A 24,263-nucleotide genomic window follows, 5' to 3' on the forward strand; every position below is an offset into this window, starting at 1 on the left:
TGTTGTGGTGTAGTTGTACCCTTTGTGTTGTGCAGCTTATTGTCGTGCGACACATGTCGTTGTGTAGCCCTAGCCTTATGCTTAGGCAGTTTTGATAATTGAGGCCCCATGTGTGAGCATGGCATAAAGTTGGTCAATATTTCTAATGTACTACAGTTGAGTCCCTGGGTGAAAAATCTTTGAGCACCATGCACCAGACTTGTGTTTTCCTACATGCCATATAGCTCTGCAGTGTATATGGCTTCATGGGATTTCATAAGTAATGCTAATGAGACAGTCACATTGGTTGTCACTGCATGTTCAACACAGCTAAGAAACATCTGAAAATAATTTTTACCAGCGTGACTAAAGAAGATCAAAAAATTTAAAACTATATTAAAATTACAGTTTTACTTTGCTTTTTTTCAGGTGGGATCCAAAATGTGTAATTTTCCTTACATCAATGTTTAGGTAAGGCTACAAATACGGTTCAGTATTCCTTACAGTTCACATCGGCTGATTTATCAACTTTTTTCCAGTTTTTATGTTCACAACATGTGCCTTTGTCCCTTGTATTTTACAGTATTTGTGAGCCTTGTTGGGGCATATGCCATATATGAGTGAATACTCATTTGTAATTGGAATATTTATTTATTTATTTTTATCAAGTCCCACTTGGGGACTTGAACATACAGTGGACTGATTGCTAGTACAATACACAGCAATAGTAATCTGTTAAATCTATTGTAACTGTCAGCTTTACATTGACATTTGGTCTGCTCAGGCCTCGTTTCTGGCAGCCCCTGGCAGGCTTCAGTACATGGCAGACCCAGAGGCAAAGCAAAGACAAAGGAACCATTGTGACCCTGTAATCTCATTGCAGGTGGTCCGAGAGAGGGAGCCCCCTCTTTCTGCAAACCCCCTTATATGCAGTGGTTGCTATGGATGACTTAATCTACGGGGTTAAACCTCCGGGATCATCACTAGCGCCGATCTTGACCATTGCAGCAGGGTATCAGGTGTATGTTACACCAAACACCCGCTAAAGATGGAACGTAAATGTATGGCATGGTGCTGGAATGTAATGCTTCTCGTGCTGTACATTTTGGCATGGTGGGCTAAAGGGTTAAAAAAAAGTTATAGGTTGAGAGCCTTTTCAACACAGTGCACAGTGAGTTATACAAACCTTTATAATGCTGTAGTCTATATTCATTCAATAAGAAATACTTAAAGGGAACCTGTCCCCAGTTTTATGGTGTCCTAACTAAGGGCAACATAAATAAGTGACTGATTCTCTTAGCACAATGCTGGGTCACTTTCTTTAATTGACCCAGTCAATCTGCCAACATCTTGTATTGAAAAGCTCCAGCTGATAATGATGAGTCATGAATATTCATGAGCTCCTGACTCTCCCCGCCTACCTGCTGCTGAATGACAGTTTGTTTCCATATGAACCAGCAGCAGGTGGGCAGGGGAGTGGCTATAGCTCTGAATTAAATATACGCTGGACTCAATGACATCACGCCGGACTCCAATCAGCTCATTAGCATGCGGCATCTTTGTGTGTATATTATGAGGTAACCATCTGTCACACCAGTAAGTGAATACATCTAAGGTAATTTTCAGTAGTTAATGATTGTATATAATTAGTTAGATTATAATCAAATATCCACATGACAGGTTTCCTTTAAATAATGGTAGGTGAGAAGCAAAGTCGTTCACTTGTGTTGTGGCTTCTAGTATTTCAGAATGCTCTGCTCACAAACTGGATAACACCCACACCTCACTGACTAATAGAGATAGTGCTGCACACTGAACTGTTTTTGTGTCAAATGTGATAAGGGTTCCAAACCGATTTGCATGGCACTTGTTTAGCTTTAACATTTGACATAATCTTCATGATTTTATGAATATATGTCTTTCAGAGACGTGTTACTAAGTACAGAAGAACTTCAGTTTGTTGTGGAGAAAGTTTTGAGACTGCTGTCTAAGGTAGACCTTCAGGAGATGCCCCCGCTGGTTTACCAGTTGCTGCTGATTTCTGCAAAGGTAAAGCCATTAATGGGAAATGTAGTATTAGCTGGGATGGACACATTTACAATGCAGCATTACAGTGCCAGTTTGACCATTCCAGGAGACATTTATTTAAGTGTCCTACTCCCATTGATGTTTGAAGAACACTGCCATAGGAAGAACTGTGGTCCATCCTTGATGTAAATGGAGGCCCCTGTGCATTAGTATTTCTGGTATTGCTATTATAAATTTAATAAATCACTGCCAGCAGCAAAAAGGATTGAGTATTGGCTAGTGGTGGTCAACACCAGGATGCCCTATTTGAGAAATGTCTGTCCATGCACTTTGTGTGTATCACGTGATCAGGACAGTTTTTCATTCACTGTGAAGGTATTTTTCTGAATACTGGAAAGCAGAGATCCTGAAAATGGTGAGGAATTGATAGAAAAGGGATATTCAGAAATATGTAACATTTTATTATACAAAGTTTAACATTTGTTTGCTAAAACCAAAGTGGGGGGATACTTTGAGTGAATTTGGCAGATGTTGCTTGTGTTTAAAGACAATCTGTCAGCAGTTTTGACAATGTCAAACTATTGACAGCTCTATGTATGGGCTGGGGAGAGCAGGAAAAATATACCTTTTGTGGAGCTTTTATTATCAGGAGTAGTGAGGATGTGAAATTGTATTCTGCCTTTCATTGCTCCTGCAGGAGGTGGAGCTTTACCGTGAAGTGCTCCTTGTATGGAGCTGCTTCATAGCTTCTGCCCTTTGCTCTAAGTGACAGCTGTAGCAACCAACCAGGAGACCACTACAATCTGTCACTCTGAACAAGAAGGGGGGGGGGGGGGGGGGGGGACGACGACGACGACAACGACTGTGAAGCAGCTCAGTGCAAAGAGCACTTCAAAGTGAATGAAGCTCCACATCCAATGCACTTGGAGAAAAATATGGCCGAATAAAAGTTCATATTCACCCTGTTCCCAATAATAAAAAGTCCACAACATGTATGTTTGTCCTGCTCTTCCCAGACCCTACCTAGGGCTGTCAGCAGTTTAGCATGGTCAAAACTGCTGACAGACTTTCTTTATTGTCCACACAGGGTAGTAAAAAGAACATTCTAGAAGGAGTTATCAATGTTTTTAATGATTTGGACCACCAGTTGATGACTGAGGAAAGTAACGAAGAGTAAGTACAAGTAAATACTAATGTAATCTGTGCCAGATTTAAAGGGGGTCTTGAATTAGGAAATTATATTATTTAAATCCTTTTTTAAATTATATAGATATTCCTTATATTTATATATACTTTTATATTTCTGGTGTTTTTTTTGTATTTACTATGTGACTGTGCATGAATAAAAAAATGAAATAGCACATTCTGGCTGTTGTGAAACTACAGCTCCTAGCATGAATGGAGCATGCTAGAAATTGTAGTTTCACAACAGCTGGGGTTGCTGACCCGTGCTATAGGCTAAAGATTCCTGTATTCTTCAGTCATCGGCTTTGCTGTGTAGACTAGGACAGAGTCAGCTGATGAAAATAAATTAAATAACACACAACAGCTGTTTTATTCTGTTAGAACAGAGATCGGCAACCTTGGGCACTCCAGCTGTTCTGAAACTACAACTCCCAGAATCCTACTTACACTACTATTAGTTACAAGGACTGCAGAGCAAGTGTGCATGCTTGGAGTTGTAGTTTCACAGCAGCTGGAGCGCCAAAGGTTGCTTAACCCCATGCTAGAAGCCTAGATAAGGCAGGATGGTAATAACATAATACTGTGCATTATAGACTCCTACACGGTTCATCCTTCACATGGGACATTTAACATTACACATTGTTCATTCAAATAAATAATGTGTCTGTGTCAAGACGGTCAGGGACAAATGCATTGTCCACCCTGGCCGAGAGATGAGGGTCGTAACATAGGACTCCCTCTGTTACCGTATTTTTCGCCCTATAAGACGCACCGGCCCATAAGACGCACCTAGGTTTTTGAGGAGGAAAATAAGAAAAAAAATATTTTGAACCAAAAGGTGTGCTTTTGGTGGGTTTTGAACTAATTGTGGTCTGTGGATGGCACTGTTATGGGGGATCTGTGGATGGTGCACTGTTATGGGGGATCTGTGGGTGACACTTATGGGGGATCTGTGGGTGACACTTATGGGGGATCTGTGGGTGACACTTATGGGGGATCTGTGGGTGACACTTATGGGGGATCTCTGGGTGACACTTATGGGGGATCTCTGGATGGCACTGTTATGAGGATCTGTGTATGACAGTTATGGGGGGGGATCTGTGGATGACACATATATAGCATCTTATGCTATGTGTCATCCACAGATCCCCTCCATAAGTGTCCCTGTAGTGAATGACCCTCCATACACGCTGGGGGCCGGCATCTGCTTTTATAATGACAGCGGGGCCCGTGCAGTGATTGTATTCTACTACACGGGCCCCGCTCACTGTATGATCCTATGTCTAATAGTTACCGTAATTGTAATTGTATGTAATCAGGAGCGCTGTGTATTGCCGGTACTTACAACTAGAAGCGGTAGGTAGCAGAGAGGAGGGAGGAGGGAGAAGGCAGGCCGGGAGGACGGGCGCTTGCAGCGTGAGTCATATGTCATGTGTCCACGCCGCCTGCTTCATTCATTCATAAAGTGGGCGGCGCAGACGCATGACGTATGACTCACGCTGCCAGCTTCCGTCCTCCCGGCCTGCCTCCTCCCTCCTCTCTGCTACCTACCGCTTCTAGTTGTAAGTACCGGCAATACACAGCGCTCCTGATTACATACAATTACAATTACGGTAACTATTAGACATAGGATCATACAGTGAGCGGGGCCCGTGTAGTAGAACACAGTCACTGCACGGGCCCCGCTGTCATTTTAAAAGCAGATGCCGGCCCCCAGTCCCGCCTCCCTCACAGCTGATACACCCGCCGCACGGCATCGCGGCGGGTGTATCATTGAAAACCCGACAATCGGCAGCATTCGCCGTATAAGACGCACTGCTATTTCCCCCCCACTTTTGGGGGGAAAAAAGTGCGTCTTATACAGCGAAAAATACGGTAACTAAGTATTCCCTGATAGAATATATGAAAATGTTATTTCTAAACTCTGAGAAGCCCTTTAACTTCTAAAGGCATATTACCTCCTCATTTCATGTTTTGAACTGAATATGAAATATTTTCCTTTCAGTAGGAATAAGAGCAAGAATTTTTTAGAAGGTGAAATATTAAATTTTGATCTAAATATGCATGGAAAGAATAAAGGTACAGATTTATTGGCCAAAGGCTCTGGAGTAATATTTGATTCTACTTCTAGCTCTTTAGATCTGATTGATTCAACACTACCAAAAGAACAACTTCGCCAAGTTGAGGGTACCATTATTTTACACATCGTCTTTGCAATTAAATTTGATCAGGATCTCGGTCGAGAGCTGGTGAAGGTAAGTGAACAATTAATGATACTTTTTATACATAAGTTACAAAAATATGAGTCATCCTTAAATACCTTTCATTAGTTATAATGGCTCCTTTTGTCTGGGGAGCGATCATCAGGGAATTAAAAATGGCTGCCGTCCTATTAGTACACAAAACCTGTCCTAATCACACAGGAGGACAAGTTACTTCACAACACTGAGCTCAAGAGCTGCCTCATCCTCTTCTCTGCTCTGCTTGTCAGCGATTATGATCCTGAATAAAATACGATTTTCAGCTGAATCTCTGTAGGAATGGAGCTTCTAAGGGGACATGAAGTATACAGAGGAGGGTGGGAGTGTGGATAATGAGCAGCAGCACTTGTATACAGCCTCCATTACCACAGCCCCATAATACCTGTCCGTCCTCTCTGTACTTCATGTCTCCTCATGAACTCCATTTCTATAGAGATTCAGCTGAAGATCTTATCATCTGTATTCAGGATCATAATCCCTGACAAGCAGAGCAGAGACGAGGATGAAGCAGCTCTTTAGCTCAGTGTTGTGAATTAACTTGTCCTCCAGTGTTATTTAGGACAGGTTTAATGTGTACTAATAGAACGGTGGCCATTTTTAATGATTGCTCCCTAGATAAAACGAGCTATTATAACTAATGAAAGGTATTTGGGAATATTTATAATAAAGTAATATTTAAGTATTTTAATTTTCCTAATTCCTGGAGAACCCCTTTAAAATAAAAGGGCCTCAGCTGATGAAATGTATTAATGCTGGATCCGGTACCAAGTGTTCCGGAAAACAGGATCCGGTTTCTCGATATGCGCACCTGTTTTTCCGGATGACACCGGAGAGACGGATCCGGTGTTTCAATGCATTTGTCAGCCGGATCCGCAACGAAACTGCCTGCTGGAATCCAACAACGCAAGTGCGAAAGTACCCTTAGGCCTGTTTCACATGGGCGTCATGGTTTCTGGCCGGATAAGATGCGGGTGCGTCGCGGGAAGATGCACGATTTTTCCGCGCGAGTGCAGAACATTTTAATGCGTTTTGTTTGCGTGTGAGAAAAATCTGCATGTTTGGTACCCGGATTCAGTGCGGGTGCAATGCCTTCACCTCACGCATTGCACCTGCGCGGAAAACTCGCCTGTGTGAAAGGGGCCTTAGTGTTCCCTTTCTTTGAATCCGTTTTTTCCAGTTTACAATACAAAGTGATAAAAAACCTATACTCGTCACGGGAGACAGCTATTTTGTCTCTCCTCTCCCTTTTCCTCTTCTACTGCTGCTATGGCTGAGGTTGGGAGGTAGTGGGCTTATTCGATGTCAGATACTTTTAAGACTGAAGTGGTGGTAGCTTTGTGACACCTTCTACAACATTACCATTGAGTGAGGTGGAATTTTTGAAATAGTAATGGGACCCACCCTTCTAGGTCTTCCACTGGCACCTTACTTAGTACCGACCATACTTTTGGCTCTCTTAACCTGTCTGTTTTAGCACATGGTCTTGTTCCCCATAAGATAACTGTCCTTGGGCATCTTTTCCTGGACCTCAGCATTGTACTGCCCGCCTGTTTTTTCTGTAGGAAATGTATGTTACTATTCTCCTTGTAAGTGGGGCAGTTCCCTGCATATTCTGATACTGTCTAGTCAATCCTGCCAGTGTCAGACTGTGCAGAGGAACACTGTATTGTTAAAATGAATGTTATTGCTCAGTTGTCCATTTAATACATACAGGTGAAACTCGAAAAATTTGAATATCGTGCAAAAGTTCATTTATTTCAGTAATGCAACTTAAAATTAGAATATTGTGAAAAGGTATAATATTGTAGGCTCAAAGTGTCACACTAGTCAGCTAATGAATCCATGCCCCCTGAGCAAAGGGTACCTGAGATTGTGACTTTAGGATTTCATAAGCTGTAAGCCATAATCATCCAAATTACAACAAATAGGCTTGAAATATCTCGCTTTGCATGCAATGAGTCTATCTCATATGTTAGTTTTTACCTTTTAAGTTGCATTACTGAAATAAATGAACGTTGCACGATATTCAAATTTTTCGAGTTTCACCTGTACATTTCTATGAGGAGTAACAGAGGAACAGAAAAATGTAGAATTCTAATAAAAGACGCTCTAGAATCTACATGTCAAAGGAGCTGGCGGTCCTCTATAATTATACAGTAATTTGCTTTTCTTAAGTAATATGTTTCATATATTGTTGATTATGTAATATGTTTTGTGTGTGTTATTTATGTTTTCTTTTTATAGGCTGGGCAGCAAGGAGACTCAAGCAAATTCTTATGTCCTTTCAGTGTTGCACTCTTGTTGTCTGTGTCCAGAATACAAAGATTTGAGAAACAGGTAATCTATCCATTGAGGCTTATTCTGTTTGCATGGGATAATGAGAAAATATTTCGCTTGGTCCATGTTGATTTTGACATTTCTCCAGGGGCGGACTGGGAACTTAGAAAAAAAACAACGAAAAGTGGGCCCATGTTGTAAATGGGTCCAAATTGGCAGAAGGTGGGGCAACAAAAGTCGGCAGGGGCAACAGAAGTAGGTTTGGCCTGCAATACTGTAGTGTAAGCACTAAATACCGCCCCAGCAGAACTAATACCACAGTGCAATACAATATACTGCCCCAGCAGAACTAAATACCAAAGTGCAGTACAATATACTGCCCCAGCAGAACCAAATACCACAGAGCAGCACAATATACTGCTCCAGCAGAACCAAATACCACAGTGCAGCACAATATACTGCCACAGCAGAACCAAATACCACAGTGCAGCACAATATACTGCCCCAGCAGAACCAAATACCACAGTGCAGCACAATATACTGCCCCAGCAGAACCAAATACCACAGTGCAGCACAATATACTGCCCCAGCAGAACCGAATACCACAGTGCAGCACAATATACTGCCCCAGCAGAACCAAATCCCACAGTGCAGCACAATATACTGCCCTAGGACAACCAAATACCACAGTGCAGCACAATATACTGCCCCAGCAGAACCAAATACCACAGAGCAGCACAATATACTGCCCCAGCAGAACCCAATACCACAGAGCAGCACAGTATACTGCCCCAGCAGAACCAAATACCACAGAGCAGCAGAGAATACTACCTCAATAGAACCAAATACCACAGTGCAGTGCAGTATACTGCCCCTGCAGAACAAAATACCACAGCGAAGCACAAAATACTGCAGCCCTCACCACAGTATGAAACAATATCTCCTTCCTACTGTCCAACGGTGATACAGTTGTGTTCAGGAGGGCACTTGCTGCAGTAGGCCTTGTGCGTAAGTACCTGATGCTCCTAGCATTAATTAATGCAGAGAGGGTCTATGGCCGGTCTGCACCTGCATTTCTCCCATTTCATTGCATTTAATAACAAAATCCTCTTATGAATAATGTTAGCATTGGTCGATTTGCAGAGCTGGATTTTGTTTTCCATTTTTAATGAAAATTTTTCCCCGTTACTATTTTTTCGTCATTGTCCAGGTATTTGATTTCCTGAAAAGTACCATTTTGAAAGGTTTTAAAGACTTTCAGTTTCAGCAAGGCTCAAAATTTCTACGTGATTTAGTGCCAGAGCCGCCCTGTGTCTCAACGATGCTCCTTGAAATTGTGAAAAACAGGTATGGAAGTAAATGAAGGTCGCTGTTTGCACTGTAAGGGTAGTTTCAGACAGAGAGACATTTTTGGGTAAATGCCAGTGTAGTTTTTAATGCAGTTTTACATCCACTTTTGAGTGGAGTTTGAGTGAAGAAACTGTAATAAAAACTGCAGCGTTTTTCCACAAAAAAACACCTTCTGTAGACACACAGATTCCTGTTTAGATTACTTAGACTTAATTTATTTTATGCTTTAAATTAGTGTACAGGGCATAATTTATGTAATGTGCATTAAAGGGAACCTGTCACGTTAAATATTGGTGTCTGAGCGGAAGACAGCATGTTATAGAGGCGGAGCTGAGCAGATTAATATATAGTTTTATCGGTACACAATAGGGGTAATCCATTTGTATTAATAAAACATAACTTTCTCGCTCATATCATTGGGGGACACAGGACCGTGGGTATAGGTTGCTGCTGCCACTAGGAGGCGACACTAGGCTGAAAGCTGTTAGCTCCTCCACTGCAGGCTATACTCCCTCCAGCCTGGAGAGAGCATATCAGTTTTTAGCTTAGTGTCATAGGAGGCAGACCTCCCTGCTTCGCAGGGTGGCGCTTTTTGATTTATTTTTTTCCATATTTTTATAGGTTTCCTGAATGTGGCACAGATTCGCATGGCTTTTCTGTCTCGCTGGGAGGCTGGCCGGTGTCCCTGATTCCACCGCCCTGCCTCCCCCAAGAAGACAAAGCGGACCAGGGCAGACTCGCTCTCCTGCTTCCCGCCAGCAAGAGGGCCACCTAATCTCCAGCCCTTCTCTGCCCGGACCCCTGCTGCCTTGTGCCAGCGGTCGTGTGGTGGCCCTGCTGGTACAGATTTAAAGGGCGAAGACCACAGATGAAAACAGGTGAGTATATTTCCCTCTCCATGTCTCCCATCCCGACCTGTAGGGGGTAGCGAGGGTTTCTCGCCCAATTCCTTGGGGGACACAGGAAACCTTGGGTATAGCTCATCTCCATAGGAGGCGTGACACTAAGTGAAAGACTGTTAAGCCCCTCCTCCAGCAGCTATACCCTCAGCCTGGAGCGAGCGACTACCAGTTTTTTGCTTAGTGTCAAGGAGGCAAGACACTCTCTGCACTGCAGAGCTGTCTTTGCTAAAGATTTTATTTTATTTTATTTTTATTTTTTTCCAACAGGGACAACAGAGTCGCAATAGACCTCTCTGTTTTCCCGGGGTTGAGCTGCGCCAGTGCCGGTTATCCGCACTGCTGCCTCCCCCACAGAAGAAAAGGAGGACCAGGGCAGCCCAGCTCCCCTGCATCCCGCCAGCACAAGGGTCGCCCACCTGCAAGCCCCTCTCCAGCTCCCTGCCACTTCGGTGCCAGTGGCTGAAGGGGCGTCCCTGCTGGATGGACAGAGGGTGAAAACGTCGAATGGTGAGGTGGCTGTGCAGCCGTTCCTACCCCCTCCCCCCCCCCTGTCAGGGCCTGCTCCTGCTGTCCCCTCTGCCTGACCTTCATGTCGATTACAATTTACAGCTCTTAGCTGTGAGTCTGCGGCTCCTTTGTGTGTGGGGCAAAGCGGAGCGATGCTCGAGGGGGAGAGTTACAGCGCAGTTTACCTCAGGTGCGGCGGCCGTGGGCCGCCTTTTCGTTATCAGCTGCTGGATAGCAGGCGCACTTGTACTGCGGCTGTGTTCAACTGCCGGCTGACATTCTGACAAGCGCACGCTCTTGTCCGGCCACCGGTGTGCATTCGCCTCCGCTTATATGGAGGTGAACGGGGGACATTATTCTGTGGGTTTTTCGGCGGCATGTAATATTTTGAATCGCGCGCGCGCGCGAAAAGTTTCATCGGTGGGCGGAGCTTCGTTCCGTTTCCACTGTACATGTTAGGCTTCAGTCAAGGGGCGGACGTCTTTCTTCCCGCCCCTCACTAGCCCCGCCTCCTCTTCGTGCCTGCCTGCTCTCAGGACGGATTACCTCAGGGCTCTGAGGACCGCTGCTGTTGCCGCTGCTGTGCTGTCTGCTCCCACTGTGACCTGGTAGGACTGTTGACCCCTTCTAGCACTGCAGCCCTCTGGTCTGGACGTTTTTTGTATATTACTTCCAGCCAACATGTCTGACCCCTCAGTGCCTGCTGGTCCTTGGTATCATACCTGCACCGCATGTAAGGCACTCCTTCCTCAAGGGCAGCCTGACCCGCATTGCTCGGCTTGCAAAGCCCCATTACAGGGTCCGCCATCTGCTGTGTCACCCCCTGGCCTCTTGGATCCCCCTGACTGGGCTAGATCCCTTTCCCAGGCTGTGGTCAGTCTCACTAATGTTGTGGGCCGCCTTGCAGATGCATTGCCCTTACCGCAGCCGGATAATTCCCCTGCTGGGCCCTCCGGGTCCGCTACCTTAGCTGACCCGTCTGAGTCTCTCTCTCCAGGCGACACCTCCAGAGCCCGTCAACCCCAGAAGCGGTCCAGGGCGGAGCACCTATCATCCTCGGATGCTTCGGTATCACCCCCAAGGGTGCGCCCTCAGTCGGGTCCTTCCTCATTACAGGATATGCCCTCTGAAGGGGAACTAGCCTATTCTGATTGGGATATGGACTCGGCCTTGCCTTCAAAGCTGGCTTCTGCCGTGGGCCATCTTATTAACAATATCCGTGATACCTTTAAGATTCACGATGACCCTCCTAATTCTGAAAAGACCAGTGTTTCCTTTTTTCGCCAAAAACAGGCGTCTGCGGTTTTTCCCCTCCACGCTGACTTCTCGTCGGTGGTTTCTAAGGCCTGGGCCCGTCCTGATGCCCGTTTTACCCCGCCTAAGAAGTTGGATATCTGTTATCCATTCCCGGCGGATTGCATTACAAACTGGGCGTCACCACCTAAAGTCGACCCCCCTGTGGCCCGTTTGTCCAAAAGCACGGCTATTCCCGTTGCAGATGGTTCTTCCTTACAATCCACTGAAGATCGCCGGATAGAGGCCATTACAAAGGGTATCTTTGCAGCCTCCGGTTCCGCCCTCAGGCCGGTCTTTGCCTCCGCTTGGGCTGGAAAAGCGGTTGCAGAATGGGCGTCTCAGCTGGATCAGGAGCTTGAATCCGACGTCCCTATTCAGGACCTCCGGGCTCTGGCCCAACTTATCGTTCAAGCCGGAAAATTTGTCTGTGAGGCATCCCTGGATGCGGGGGCTCTCATAGCCCGTTCATCTGCCCTGGCCGTTTCGGCTAGAAGGGAGCTTTGGTTAAAGGTTTGGACGGCGGACGCCACGTCAAAGCGGTCTCTTACTGGCCTTCCCTTCACTGGTTCTCGATTGTTCGGGACCCGCTTGGATGAAATAATCTCTGAAGCCACGGGAGGGAAGAGTACACATCTTCCCCAATCCAGGACTAGGAGCACCACTCGAGGCCGTCCCACCTTTTCTCGCTTCAGGTCTTCCCGCAGGGCTCCCACACCTCGCACCACTTCAGGTCCATCCTCTAACCCTGTCCATGACAGACGTAAGAAACCTTTTTTTCGGACCCAGCCCTCCTGGCGCAAGTCACAGCCTGCTCGCCCTCCCGCGACCAAGCAGAACCCTACCCGAAGGTGCGCCCCCACCCACCCGGGTGGGGGGACGTCTCCTCCTGTTCAGGGACTTCTGGCAGGCGCACGTCTCCGACGCCTGGGCTCTCGAGGTGGTGTCTTCCGGGTACAAACTCGAGTTTGCGTCCCTCCCCCCAGTTCGGTTCTTTCGCTCCCGGGTTCCTCGGGATCCCCAAGGGGCGGCCGATTTCTTTACTGCCACTCGTACCCTTCTGGACAAAGGGGTCATCGCTCCGGTTCCTATGGAGGAAAGATTCAAAGGGTTCTATTCGAACCTTTTTGTGGTCCCCAAAAAAGAAGGCTCGGTTCGTCCCATTCTGGATCTAAAACGGTTAAACCGTTTCCTTCGTCTTCAGCGGTTCCGGATGGAGTCTCTCAGGTCGGTGGTGGCCTCTCTGGAAAAAGGGGAGTTCCTGGCTTCTATCGACATCCAGGACGCCTACCTTCATATTCCAATCGCTCGGTGTCATCAGTGCTTTCTGCGCTTTGCAGTGGGGTCCGACCACTACCAGTTCGTTGCCCTCCCCTTCGGGCTGGCGACGGCCCCTCGCGTTTTCACAAAGGTCCTAGCCCCTGTCCTCGCCTTACTTCGTTCCAGGGGAGTTTTTCTTCTTCCATATTTGGACGATCTCCTTATCAAGGCACCCTCTCTGTCACTGACATCTGCCAGTGTGGACCTCTCGCTACAAACCTTACGCCGGTTCGGTTGGATTATCAATCTTCCCAAATCCGCTCTTGTTCCATCCAGGCAACTGATCTTTCTGGGGATGCTGCTGGATACAGATGCAGCGGAGGTTCGGCTTCCGTCAGAAAAGCGCCAGCTCCTTCATCAGTCGGTTCGGAGCCTTCTGAACCACCGCCGTCCTTCCTTCCGGTTCAGCATGCGGGTCTTGGGACAGATGGTGTCCTGTTTCGAAGCAATCCCCTACGCGCAGTATCACTCCCGCACCTTTCAGACTGCCATTCTGTCTGCATGGGACAAGTCCCAGGAAAGTCTGGATCAGCACTTTCCCCTTCCCCCCCAGGTTCGCTCCTCTCTACTCTGGTGGTTACGGACCCCTTTCCAAGGGAAGTCCTTCCTACCGATAACTTGGTTGGTGATTACCACCGATGCCAGTCTGCGGGGTTGGGGGGGGGGGGGGGTGTTTCCTCCTCGGTCCGTACAAGGCACTTGGTCTCCATCGGAGTCCAAACTGCCAATCAATGTTCTGGAGCTGAGGGCGGTTCTCCTCTCACTCCGGCATTGGACTTCGCTGCTTCAGGGTCACCCTGTTCGTGTCCAATCGGACAATGCCACGGCTGTGGCATACATAAATCATCAAGGGGGCACTCGCAGCGCGGCGGCAATGAGGGAGGTGTCTCTAATCCTTCGCTGGGCGGAAGTTCATGTTCCAGCCATTTCGGCCGTTTACATCCCGGGGGTGGACAATTGGGCGGCGGATTTCCTCAGCCGGACGACGATCGACCCGGGCGAGTGGTCTCTGCACCCCGACGTCTTCGAGTCTCTTTGCCTCCGTTAGGGTCGTCCGGACGTGGATCTCATGGCCTCCAGATTCAACCACAAGCTCCCCACCTTCATGGCCAGAACCAAGGATCCGGACGCTTACGGCGCGGACGCGCTTGTCCTTCCCTGGACGGAGTTCTCTCTCCTCTACGTTTTTCCGCCCCTGCCTCTGCTTCCACGAGTCCTTCGGAAGATCGCGGCGGAGGGCACGCCTGCGATCCTAATAGCCCCGGATTGGCCTCGTCGTCCTTGTTACGCCGACCTTATGTTGCTCCTGGCAGACGCCCCCTTGCCTCTGCCTCTAAGAGAAGATCTCCTCTCTCAAGGACCGATCTTCCACCAGCATTTAGGGTCGCTACGTTTAGCGGCGTGGCTATTGAAACCGCGGTCCTAACGCGGCGGGGGTTTTCTGCTGACGTGGTCCGTACCATGATTCGTGCGCGTAAACCGGCATCGTCCAGGATTTATTACCGAACCTGGCGGGCCTATTTGAATTTCTGCGAGACCTTAGATGTTCATCCCCTTCGGTTTTCTCTCCCCACGATTTTATCCTTCTTGCAGTCTGGTCTGGACTTGGGTTTGGGTCTCAGTACCCTAAAGGGTCAGATCTCAGCGCTTTCGATCCTTTTTCAGCGACCTCTGGCTCCGCTCGGTCCAGTTAAGACTTTTCTTCAGGGGGTTGCTCACTATGCTCCCCCGTATCGCGCTCCCGTTCCATCTTGGGATCTTAATGTTGTGCTGACGGCTCTCCAATCTTCTCCTTTCGAGCCTCTGCGCAGGGTTTCCCTTCGCTTGTTGTCTTGCAAAGTTTTTTTCCTCGTTGCCATCACGTCTCTTCGGCGTGTGTCTGAATTGGCGGCACTTTCTTGCGTAGAACCCCTCTTGGTTTTTCACCAGGACAAGGTGGTTCTCCGCCCGGTTCCGGATTTCCTTCCGAAGGTGGTGTCCGCTTTTCACCTGAATGAAGATATTGTCCTTCCTTCTCTGTGCCCGTCCCCGTCTCATCCTCGGGAACGGGATCTTCACCGTCTGGATGTTGTTAGGGCTCTGAGGATCTACTTGGATGTAACTAGACCCTTTCGGCGCTCGGATTCTCTATTTGTGGTTCCGGAGGGTCCGCGCAGGGGGCTGGCGGCATCTAAAGTGGTTATTGCCCGCTTCATCAAGATGGCTATTGCTGAGGCTTACCGTGCTAAGGGCAGGGAACCGCCCTTTGGTGTTACCGCTCATTCTACCAGAGCGGTCGGGGCTTCCTGGGCTCAGCGAAATCGAGCTTCGGCTGAACAATTGTGTAAGGCGGCCACCTGGTCTTCTTTGCACACTTTCACCAAGTTCTACAAGGTGAACACTTATGCATCGGCGGATGCTGCTTTGGGCCGCCTGGTCTTGCAGGCGGTGGTGCCTTAATGCCTATGGTGCTTTAATTCTTCTTGGGTTGTGGTCCCTCCCTATTTGTGGACGAGATTTTTGTATAACTTACCAGTAAAATCTCTTTCTCGCTCTTCCTTGGGGGACACAGCACCCACCCATTGTTTTGGTTGCCCTGACGGGAGTTTTGACTTGTTGGTGTTTATTTGGTTGATCCTTGCCTTTGTTTTAACTACTTGGGCACATAACTGGTAGTCGCTCGCTCCAGGCTGAGGGTATAGCTGCTGGAGGAGGGGCTTAACAGTCTTTCACTTAGTGTCACGCCTCCTATGGAGATGAGCTATACCCAAGGTTTCCTGTGTCCCCCAAGGAAGAGCGAGAAAGAGATTTTACTGGTAAGTTATACAAAAATCTTGTTTTCCACCCTCCTGGCGTCCATCTTGGCTCCCCACACTTGGGATAACAAGGGTTAATCCCACCGCTGCCGCATCGGCACCTTTTTCAGTAGTGCGCATATCGCAGCATGCGGCACCATTCTAGCTGCAGCGACCACTGTCGGGTGGTGTTAAATAGATTCTGCCACATTCTTTTACATGGCTGTGTTTAATGGCGGCCACATGCGCCGCCTGGCGAGAGCAGCTGGGGGGGGGGGGGCCTTCCCCAAATCGGCCACTCTGCCTTTATTCTCAGAGTTAGAGTGGGTGGGGCTTATTCTCCTGCCGCGGCACAGCTTCCTCCTCCTTCCTGTAGCGCTACAGGGTGAGACACAGGACCGGGGACCGCCATATTTTCTGGTAGGAGATCGCTACCCCCTCCAGCATAGAGACAGTGCCACAATGTCTGACCTGGCCAATACTCCCCCTCAGGCACCCTGCAGGACCACTTACTAGTCCTGCACTTCATGCTCAGTGAAGTTCCCTCGTGGCCAGTCACTACCACTATGCTCTGCATGTCATGCGCCTGCACAGGGCCACCCCCCTATTCTTCAGCAGCCCACAGAAGTGCAGGACCATCCTTTCCTTGCTGGGTCGTTTGGTTGAGAAATCGCCACTGGTGCAATCCACACCGTGCATAGCGTACAAACCAGAGGCAGACTTCCTAGTAAGCGTCCCAGAGCAGGCCACCGTTCCTCCTCTGATGCCTCAACATCCCCTCCTCCTCCTGGCACCCAATCACAAGCATCCTCCCTCTTAGGTTACGCACTGTCGGAGGGTAAGATTGGGGATTCGGATACAGAAATGGACCCGGAGCATTCTTTGCAGATTGCATCCATGGTAGATAGCCTGATATCAGCTATACGTGACACCTTCCAGGTTCAGGAGGATCTTCCCTCCACTAGCCACCAGGGGGTGTCATTTCTGCGTTCAAGGCTGGCACCTAAGTCTTTCCCATTACACGACGACTTTTCTGTGGTTGTCGCAAAAGCTTGGGACCAGCCCGGTCTACGCTTCATTGTTCTGAAGCGACTGGACCTACTCTATCCCTTTCCAGGCGATTACGTGGAAAAATGGGCTTCCCCACCGAAAGTGGACCCATCGGTCGCTTGCCTGGCTAAGAACACTGCTATTCCGGTGGCGGATGGCTCTCGAGGACCCAGTAGACCGTCGCATAGAATCACTCTCCAAGTCTATCTTTGCGGCTAGTGGTTCGGCATTACGTCCGATCTTTGCCTCTGCATAGGTAGCCAAGGCGGTCTCGGAGTGGGCTCTCCGTTTGAACCAAGACCTAGCGTCTGACCCTCTACCCTCTGACCTTCAGTCTTTAGCGCTCTAAATTTCTCAGGCAGGGAAGTATCTCTGTGAAGCGGCTCTGGATGCTGGGACGATGGTCGCCCGTTCCTTGTCTCTCGCGATATCTATCCGCCGAGAGTTATGGCTCAAGGTCTGGAAGGCAGACTCATCCTCTAAGAGCTCGCCCTTGAGGCTTCCCTTTGCTGGGTCGCGACTCTTTGGTGCCCGGCTGGATGAGATTATTTCGGAAGCAACCCATCTGCCACAACCCAAGGCAAAGCGTCCCTTTCACTCCAGAGTTTCCTCCTCCCGTTACCAGTCCTTTTGCCGGTTCTCGGGCACCCGTCCAGCACCCACCTCAACGGCGGGACCGTCCACTCAAGACCGATGGAAGGGCCCATCCTTTAAGCCCCAGCAGGCCTGGCGTCCGCGGGCTCAGCAACCTCGTTCCGCCCCAGGAAAACAGCCTTCAGCATGAAGGTACGTCCCCACCCTTGCGCGGGGGGGGGGGGGTCTCCTCATTTTTCAGGAGGTTTGGCGAACCCATATTTCGGACGCATGGGCACTCGAGGTCGTCTCCTCGGACTACAAGATAGAGTTCAAGTCTATCCCCCCACCCGTTTTTCCCTCTCTCAGCCTGCCAGGGATCCAGTTTGAGCCGCGACATTCTTTCACGCAGTTCAATCCCTTCTCTCATGGGGGGTGATAACGCCGGTACCCTTAGAGGAAAGGTTTACAGGTTTTTATTCCAACCTGTTCGTGGTCCCCAAAAATGAGGGTGATATGCGCCCAGTGCTGGACCTCAAGTTATTGAACCGCTTCCTCCGTATTCAGAGATTCAGGATGGAGTCCCTCCTTTCCGTGGTTGCTTCATTGGTACAAGGGGAATTTATGGCATCCATAGACATCCAGGATGCCTACCTCCACGTTCCCATCGCAACCGTTCACAAACGTTTTCTTCGGTTTGCCATTCATTCGGCCCATTACCAATTTGTCGCCCTACCATTCGGTCTGGCGACAGCTCCGCGAGTATTCACAAAGGTACTCGCCCCCCTTCTGGGCCTTCTGCGATCCAGAGGCATTACTCTTCTCCCGTATCTGAACAACATCTTGATCAAGGCTCCTACGACGTCTCAATGTGAGAAGAGTCTTCAGATCACTGTGAGCACTCTATCCCGCTTCGGGTGTATAGTCAATCTGCGGAAGTCCTTCCTATCTCCCGCCACTCAGGTCAGGTTCCTAGACATGACGTTAGATTCAGGTGCAGCCGTGGTACGTCTGCCGCTGGACAAGGCACTGGACATTCAGGGGTCTGTGCGTCTGCTAATCCAGCGCCGCATTACGTCTATCCGCAACTGTATGCTGGTGCTGGGCTTGATGGTAGCCTCTTTCAAGGTGATCCCTTTCGCCCAATTCCACACCAGGTGTTTTCAGCGGGCCATTTTATCATCCTTGGACAAATCCCTGGACTCTCTGGAGCTCAGGATTCGTCTATCTCGACAAGTGCGCCCGGCACCTGTCTTTGGGGAAATCCTTTCTCCCTGTGACGTGGACTGTCATTATAACCGACGCCAGTCTCCACAGCTGGGGTGGGGTTTTCACCACCCGGACGGTCCAGGGCGTTTGATCTCCATCGGGGTCCAAACTGCCCATCAACATCCTGGAGCTCCGGGCCATCTACCTCTCCCTTCGCCATTGGACTCCCCTATTGCAGGGTCGTCCGGTCAGAGTACAGTCGGAACAACGCCACGGCGGTGGCCTATATCAACCACCAGGGAGGGACTCGCAGCCGAGCGGTGATGCAGGAGTCTGCGAAAATTCTACAGTGGGCGGAAGCCCATGTTCCGGTGATCTCGGTAGTCTACATTCCGGGAGTGGACAATTGGACGGCAGACTTTCTCAGCCGGACGACGGTGGACCCGGGGGAGTGGTCTCTCCAGCAAGAGGTGTTCGAGGCTCTCTGTCTCTGGTGGGGACGTCCGGAAGTGGATTTGATAGCGTCCAGGCTCAATCGCAAGCTCCCATACTTCTTGTCTCGCGCAAGGGACCCGGTGGCGTATGACGTGGACGCTCTCATGGCACCATGGGACAGCTTCTCGTTCCTGTACGTGTTCCCGCCCTTACCACTCCTACCCTGGATCCTGCGCAGATTTAGAATGGAGGGCGTCCAGGCAATCCTGATCGCCCCAGACTGGCCTCGACCATCTTGGTACTCGGAGCTCATTCTCCTTCTGGGCGATGCACCGTGGCTCCTTCCACTCAGGGCCGATCTGCTCTCACAGGGTCCAGTCTTCCATCAGAATTTAGATACGCTACTTTTAACAGCGTGGCTGTTGAAACCTTCCTATTCAAACAGAGGGGTTTTTCTGATGCGGTTGTTCGGACAATGATTAGGGCTAGGAAGCCCTCCTCTTCCAAGATTTACTATCAGACTTAGAAGTCCTTCCTACGCTTCTGTGAGGAACGCGGTCTTCCTCCCAGGTGGTTCTCCCTGCCTACTGTACTGGCGTTTCTTCAGTCCGGATTAGAACTGGGTCTGGCTCTTAGTTCTCTGAAGGGGCAGGTCTCAGCCCTTTCCATTTTTTTCCAGCTTACACTGGCGGTCTTAGGTCCGGTCAAAACCTTCATACAGGGGGTGGCTCACACCGTGCCTCCCTATTGGCCGCCGTTGCACTCTTGGGACCTGAACCTAGTTCTGGTTTCGCTCCAGGCCTTGCCATTCGAACCTCTGAGAGAAGTCTCCCTCCGGTTGCTTTCCTGGAAGTTGGCGTTTTTGGTGGCTATTACATCTATTCGACGGGTGTCAGAACTGGCGGCTCTTTCCTGCGGTGAGCCCTTCTTGGTGTTCCATCAAGATAAGGTAGTGCTCCGCCCAGTGCCGTCTTTTCTACCAAAGGTTATATCTGCATTTCTCGTTAACGAGGACGTTGTTCTGCCCTCATTTTGTCCTAAGCCTTCTCATCCACGGGAGATTTCTCTCCATCGTCTTCGTAATCTTGGAAGGTCCTCGTAAAGGTTTGGCGGCTTCCAAGGTGACTGTTGCTCGGTGGATTAGGTCGGCCATTGCCGAGGCCTATCGCTCTAGGGACAAGGCACCTCCTCCCGGAATCAAGGCTCACTCTACCAGAGCGGTCGGGGCTTCTTGGGCGCACCTCTACCACGCGTCTGCGTCTCAATTGTGTAAGGCGGCGACTTGGTCCTCCTCACACACCTTCACAAAATTTTACAGAGTGCATTCTTTAGCCTCGGCGGATGCTGCTCTCGGCAGCAGAGTCTTACAGGCTGCAGTGTAGCGACTTCTATGAGAGAGTTAGTTTTTGAAGGTTGTTGTTTTCCCGCCCTGGGGACTGCTTTAGGACATCCCACGGTCCTGTGTCCCCCAATGATATGAGCGCGAAAACAAGATTTTTGTGAACTCATCTGTAAAATCTCTTTCTCGCTTTATTCATTGGGGGACACAGCACCCACCCATTGTTCTTAGTACGGCATGTGGGGTCCATGGGTTTCCAGTTGGGACCTTGTTTTGGTTTGGTCTTATGGCAGTGTGCAGTTCTTGTTTGGTTTTCAGTTTAATTCTGCTTCTCCTATTGCTGGTAAACTGATATGCTCTCTCCAGACTGGAGGGGGTATAGCTGGCAGGGGAGGAGCTAACAGTTTTTAGCCTAGTGTCGCCTCCTAGTGGCAGCAGCAAGCTATACTCACGGTCCTGTGTCCCCCAATGAATAAAGCGAGAAAGAGATTTTACAGGTGAGTTCACAAAAATCTCGTTTTACATAACCAAAAGGATATAACAACCAAACAATATCGTGCTGACCACGCCTTGGTTAGGACTCTGCTATGGTGCACAACTTGAAGGAAGCAGGTCAAAAGGAGATATCTAGCACAGCAAAAGGGAATCCTTTATGAACATTTTTATTTTATCACAGCTCAAAAAATTTGCTTACGCGTCTAGGACTGAACTGTTCAGTCCGTAACACATAGAAATTGTTTTAGTACTGTGATGCTAAAATCTTTTAACCTGCCAAATAAATACGTTTTTTTTTAATGATTCACTTTTGCAGTGCTGGATATCTTCTTTTTTATAACCGAAAGGATAAAAAGGTTATGGCTTTCAAAGACAAATGGGAAATAAGCCTAGTCATAAAGGGATGGGGGGGGAAGGGGGGGATTAACCTGGTCTTGAAGTGGTCAAAGGAGACAACCCCACTACAAAACCTGTAAATTACCTACATGCGTGAACAAGACTGAAATCTTACTTTATAATTTGTAGATGATATTTTCTATTTGTTCATTACAAATGATACTGATGAATTACAATAAGTTCTCTTTCTCAGTGTATTCGGCTGGGACCATGTCACCCAAGGGCTTGTGGAGCTTGGCTTTCTCTTAATGGATTCATATGGGCCTAAAATCGCTCCAGGTGCCAAGGTGTCAGAGGCAACTGTAGGATCACCAAGTCAACAGGCCAGTCAGCTTGGGTCGAAAATTGTACTAGAAACCTTCAAGGTGAATTTATTGTTGTAGTTTCCCCGTCCGCCTATTTCCAAATTGTATTTATGTGCAGACTTTTAAAACTTGTTCATGTCATATTTTAGGTTCATGAGCCAATAAGAAGTGTGATTTTGGAGCAGGTCTTAAATCGTGTTATTACTAAGGCAACGTCTCCCACAAGTCATTTCATAGGTAAATTGTCCAGGATTGAAGTTGTTCATCAATGTGCAAGGTTGATGGTGGATACCACATGAAAATACAAAGTCCATGTAGAAATAATAAGATCTTACGAAATGTTTTGCAGATCTTCTCTCGGACATTGTACATGCAACACCTCTTATAATGCAGAATTCATCCTCTAAACTGACTGCAACATTTGAACATCTCTTTCACTTGTCATTTTCCACAGTTCAGGGTCTACTTAAAGCTTTACAGGTATATGCCAAGCAAATGATAAAACAAATTTGTTTTTCGGTGTTAAGTCATTTAATGGGAAATGAACCTACATCTTTTATGTGCCTTGTGAGATTCATATTACAGAAGATGACTTTAATGGTGGTCTGTGAACTGGGACCACCACCAAAAGCTATACTGAAGGGACTGTGTCCTCTTTTCTAGCACTCTACTGAGAGTGCGGAGTAGGAGGTTTTGAACAGTGGAAATCAATGAGCAAATTTCAAGGATTGATTTAAAGCATATTCAGATCACAGATCCACTTTAACGAGGGGTACTGTGGCCAGTAGCAGTAACAGCGGTCAGGGTGGCACTATGGGGTGCACTTTAGATAGTGATACTAATTGGCACTAATTGCTAAGGGATGGACTGTCACTGTCCTATTTTAATCACTTTAAAGGAGCCAAACATAATATACTGTGTTATACATGACGAAGGGTTGCTGTCTTTCTATGCTATGCTCTAAATCCCTTTGTCTTGCACCATTCCTTTGGGGGTGCTGCAATAGGCATAGCACAGTGTATCATTGTATCCACAGTACACTTGGAAGTGGTGCAATATGTAACGTGGCTCTCGAACCAGAAAAGGTTGTGCGCCAGGACACAGAACCCTAACAGTACTGTCTTCTTACATGTCTTCATGCACACAATAAGTACCAAACTTATATACACTGTATATGTTTAATTTTAGTTAATTTTAACTGGAAAAAGTCATGCAAAAATGTGGCTGTAGGTTTGCACAAGTCATGAGTAAGGATCTGAATTTGTTGATCTGAAACAGGCCTGATGTACATGTCCGGATTTTAGCACGTTTTTTTTTATTAAAGCATTTTATATGGTCGTTTTGGAAGCTGGATCTCCTCTTTTACTTATAGGTTTGCACAAGACATTGGGAAACATATGGACCTGGGAAGTACAAATTTTTGCTTTTAAAGGGGTATTCTGACTAACTGAATTAGAATTAGAATTGAGACTAACATCTTTTGCATTGCTACTAGTTAAAAGTTGCCAAGTGGCCAGTGCTGCTTTCCCGGTCAAATTAAATGCTCCTCGCGCTTCCTTGATCATGTGCCGTACACTGTGCACTGGATCTTAACCTGCTTACAATCCACAATGAATGTGTTATTCAATTCATCACATTTGACACGTTCATGGCCTGCCCTTTGCACCCCATAACCACGGCGCATGTGTGAAAATGAATCTCTCGCTACTAGCACTGTTGAGCATACAGTACTATCCCACCCGCTGACCTGCATGGTGACCGCAGTCAGTTCCCAAGGCTGCCTGACTATGCAGGAGCAGCCGACCTGGTTAGGGATCAGGATAGTATTGTATGCTTTATAGCGCTAGCAAGAGATTTATTCTCATGCATGCACCGTGGTTATGGGGTACCAGGGGCATGCCATGAATGCATCGCCATTGATGACTGACACATTCATTGTGAGTTGTAACCAGGCTAGGATCACGTGCACAATGTACGGGATGTAATCCAGAAGTATATCAATTGACTGGTGGTGCAGTGCTGTCCAGGTAGGCAACTTTTAATAAATAGTGCAAAAGATGTCGGTCTCAAAAAGGATGGGTGGGACATGAAATTAAAAAAAAAATCTTAATACCCCTTTAACAATGTGTCTCCCTGAGTGAGGTTTCTGTTTTGTTTTTACAGCCAATTTTAAAAATAAATGTATCTGTAAGGGACAATGTCATCCTTGTTCTGAGGAAGGCGATGTTTGCGAGGTATGATTGTTCTTTTTAATATAGTAATCTAAAATGTCCTTAAGGTTGTTGCTTGATCTTTTGTACTTGGCATGTTAATTAGGTAGGGCTATGTTCACATAAGATAATCCAGAAAATCTCCCAGCATATGTACCGTATATTTCGCGTGATAAGACGCACCTGATTATAAGATGCACCTAAGTTTTAGAGGATGAAAAGAATAGATATTTTTTTCATCAGACCTGTAATTTTCATCAGTACTCGGATCAGATTCCCCAGTTTTTATCAGACCCCTAGTCTTCATCAGACTTCACTTCAGACCACCAATCTTTATCAGACCCCACACTCTTCCTACACTCACTGCTCCCTGGT

The 24,263-nt window shown here is 47.9% G+C and overlaps 1 protein-coding gene across 1 annotated transcript in view; it reads left to right on the forward strand.

The window, feature by feature from the left end:
• The window catches only part of FANCI (FA complementation group I), a 111,587-nt gene that overhangs the window by 12,775 nt on the left and 74,549 nt on the right, over positions 1–24,263 (forward strand). The window contains exons 7-16 of the mRNA XM_040414155.1: positions 409–450; positions 1,905–2,028; positions 3,095–3,180; positions 5,324–5,447; positions 7,698–7,790; positions 8,941–9,077; positions 21,567–21,738; positions 21,828–21,915; positions 22,028–22,158; positions 23,842–23,912. Coding sequence (XP_040270089.1) covers positions 409–450; positions 1,905–2,028; positions 3,095–3,180; positions 5,324–5,447; positions 7,698–7,790; positions 8,941–9,077; positions 21,567–21,738; positions 21,828–21,915; positions 22,028–22,158; positions 23,842–23,912 — 1,068 coding nt within the window. The remainder of the gene's footprint in view (positions 1–408; positions 451–1,904; positions 2,029–3,094; positions 3,181–5,323; positions 5,448–7,697; positions 7,791–8,940; positions 9,078–21,566; positions 21,739–21,827; positions 21,916–22,027; positions 22,159–23,841; positions 23,913–24,263) is intronic.

Source organism: Bufo bufo, chromosome 1, assembly GCF_905171765.1.
Source record: "Bufo bufo chromosome 1, aBufBuf1.1, whole genome shotgun sequence".
Taxonomy (NCBI): domain Eukaryota; kingdom Metazoa; phylum Chordata; class Amphibia; order Anura; family Bufonidae; genus Bufo; species Bufo bufo.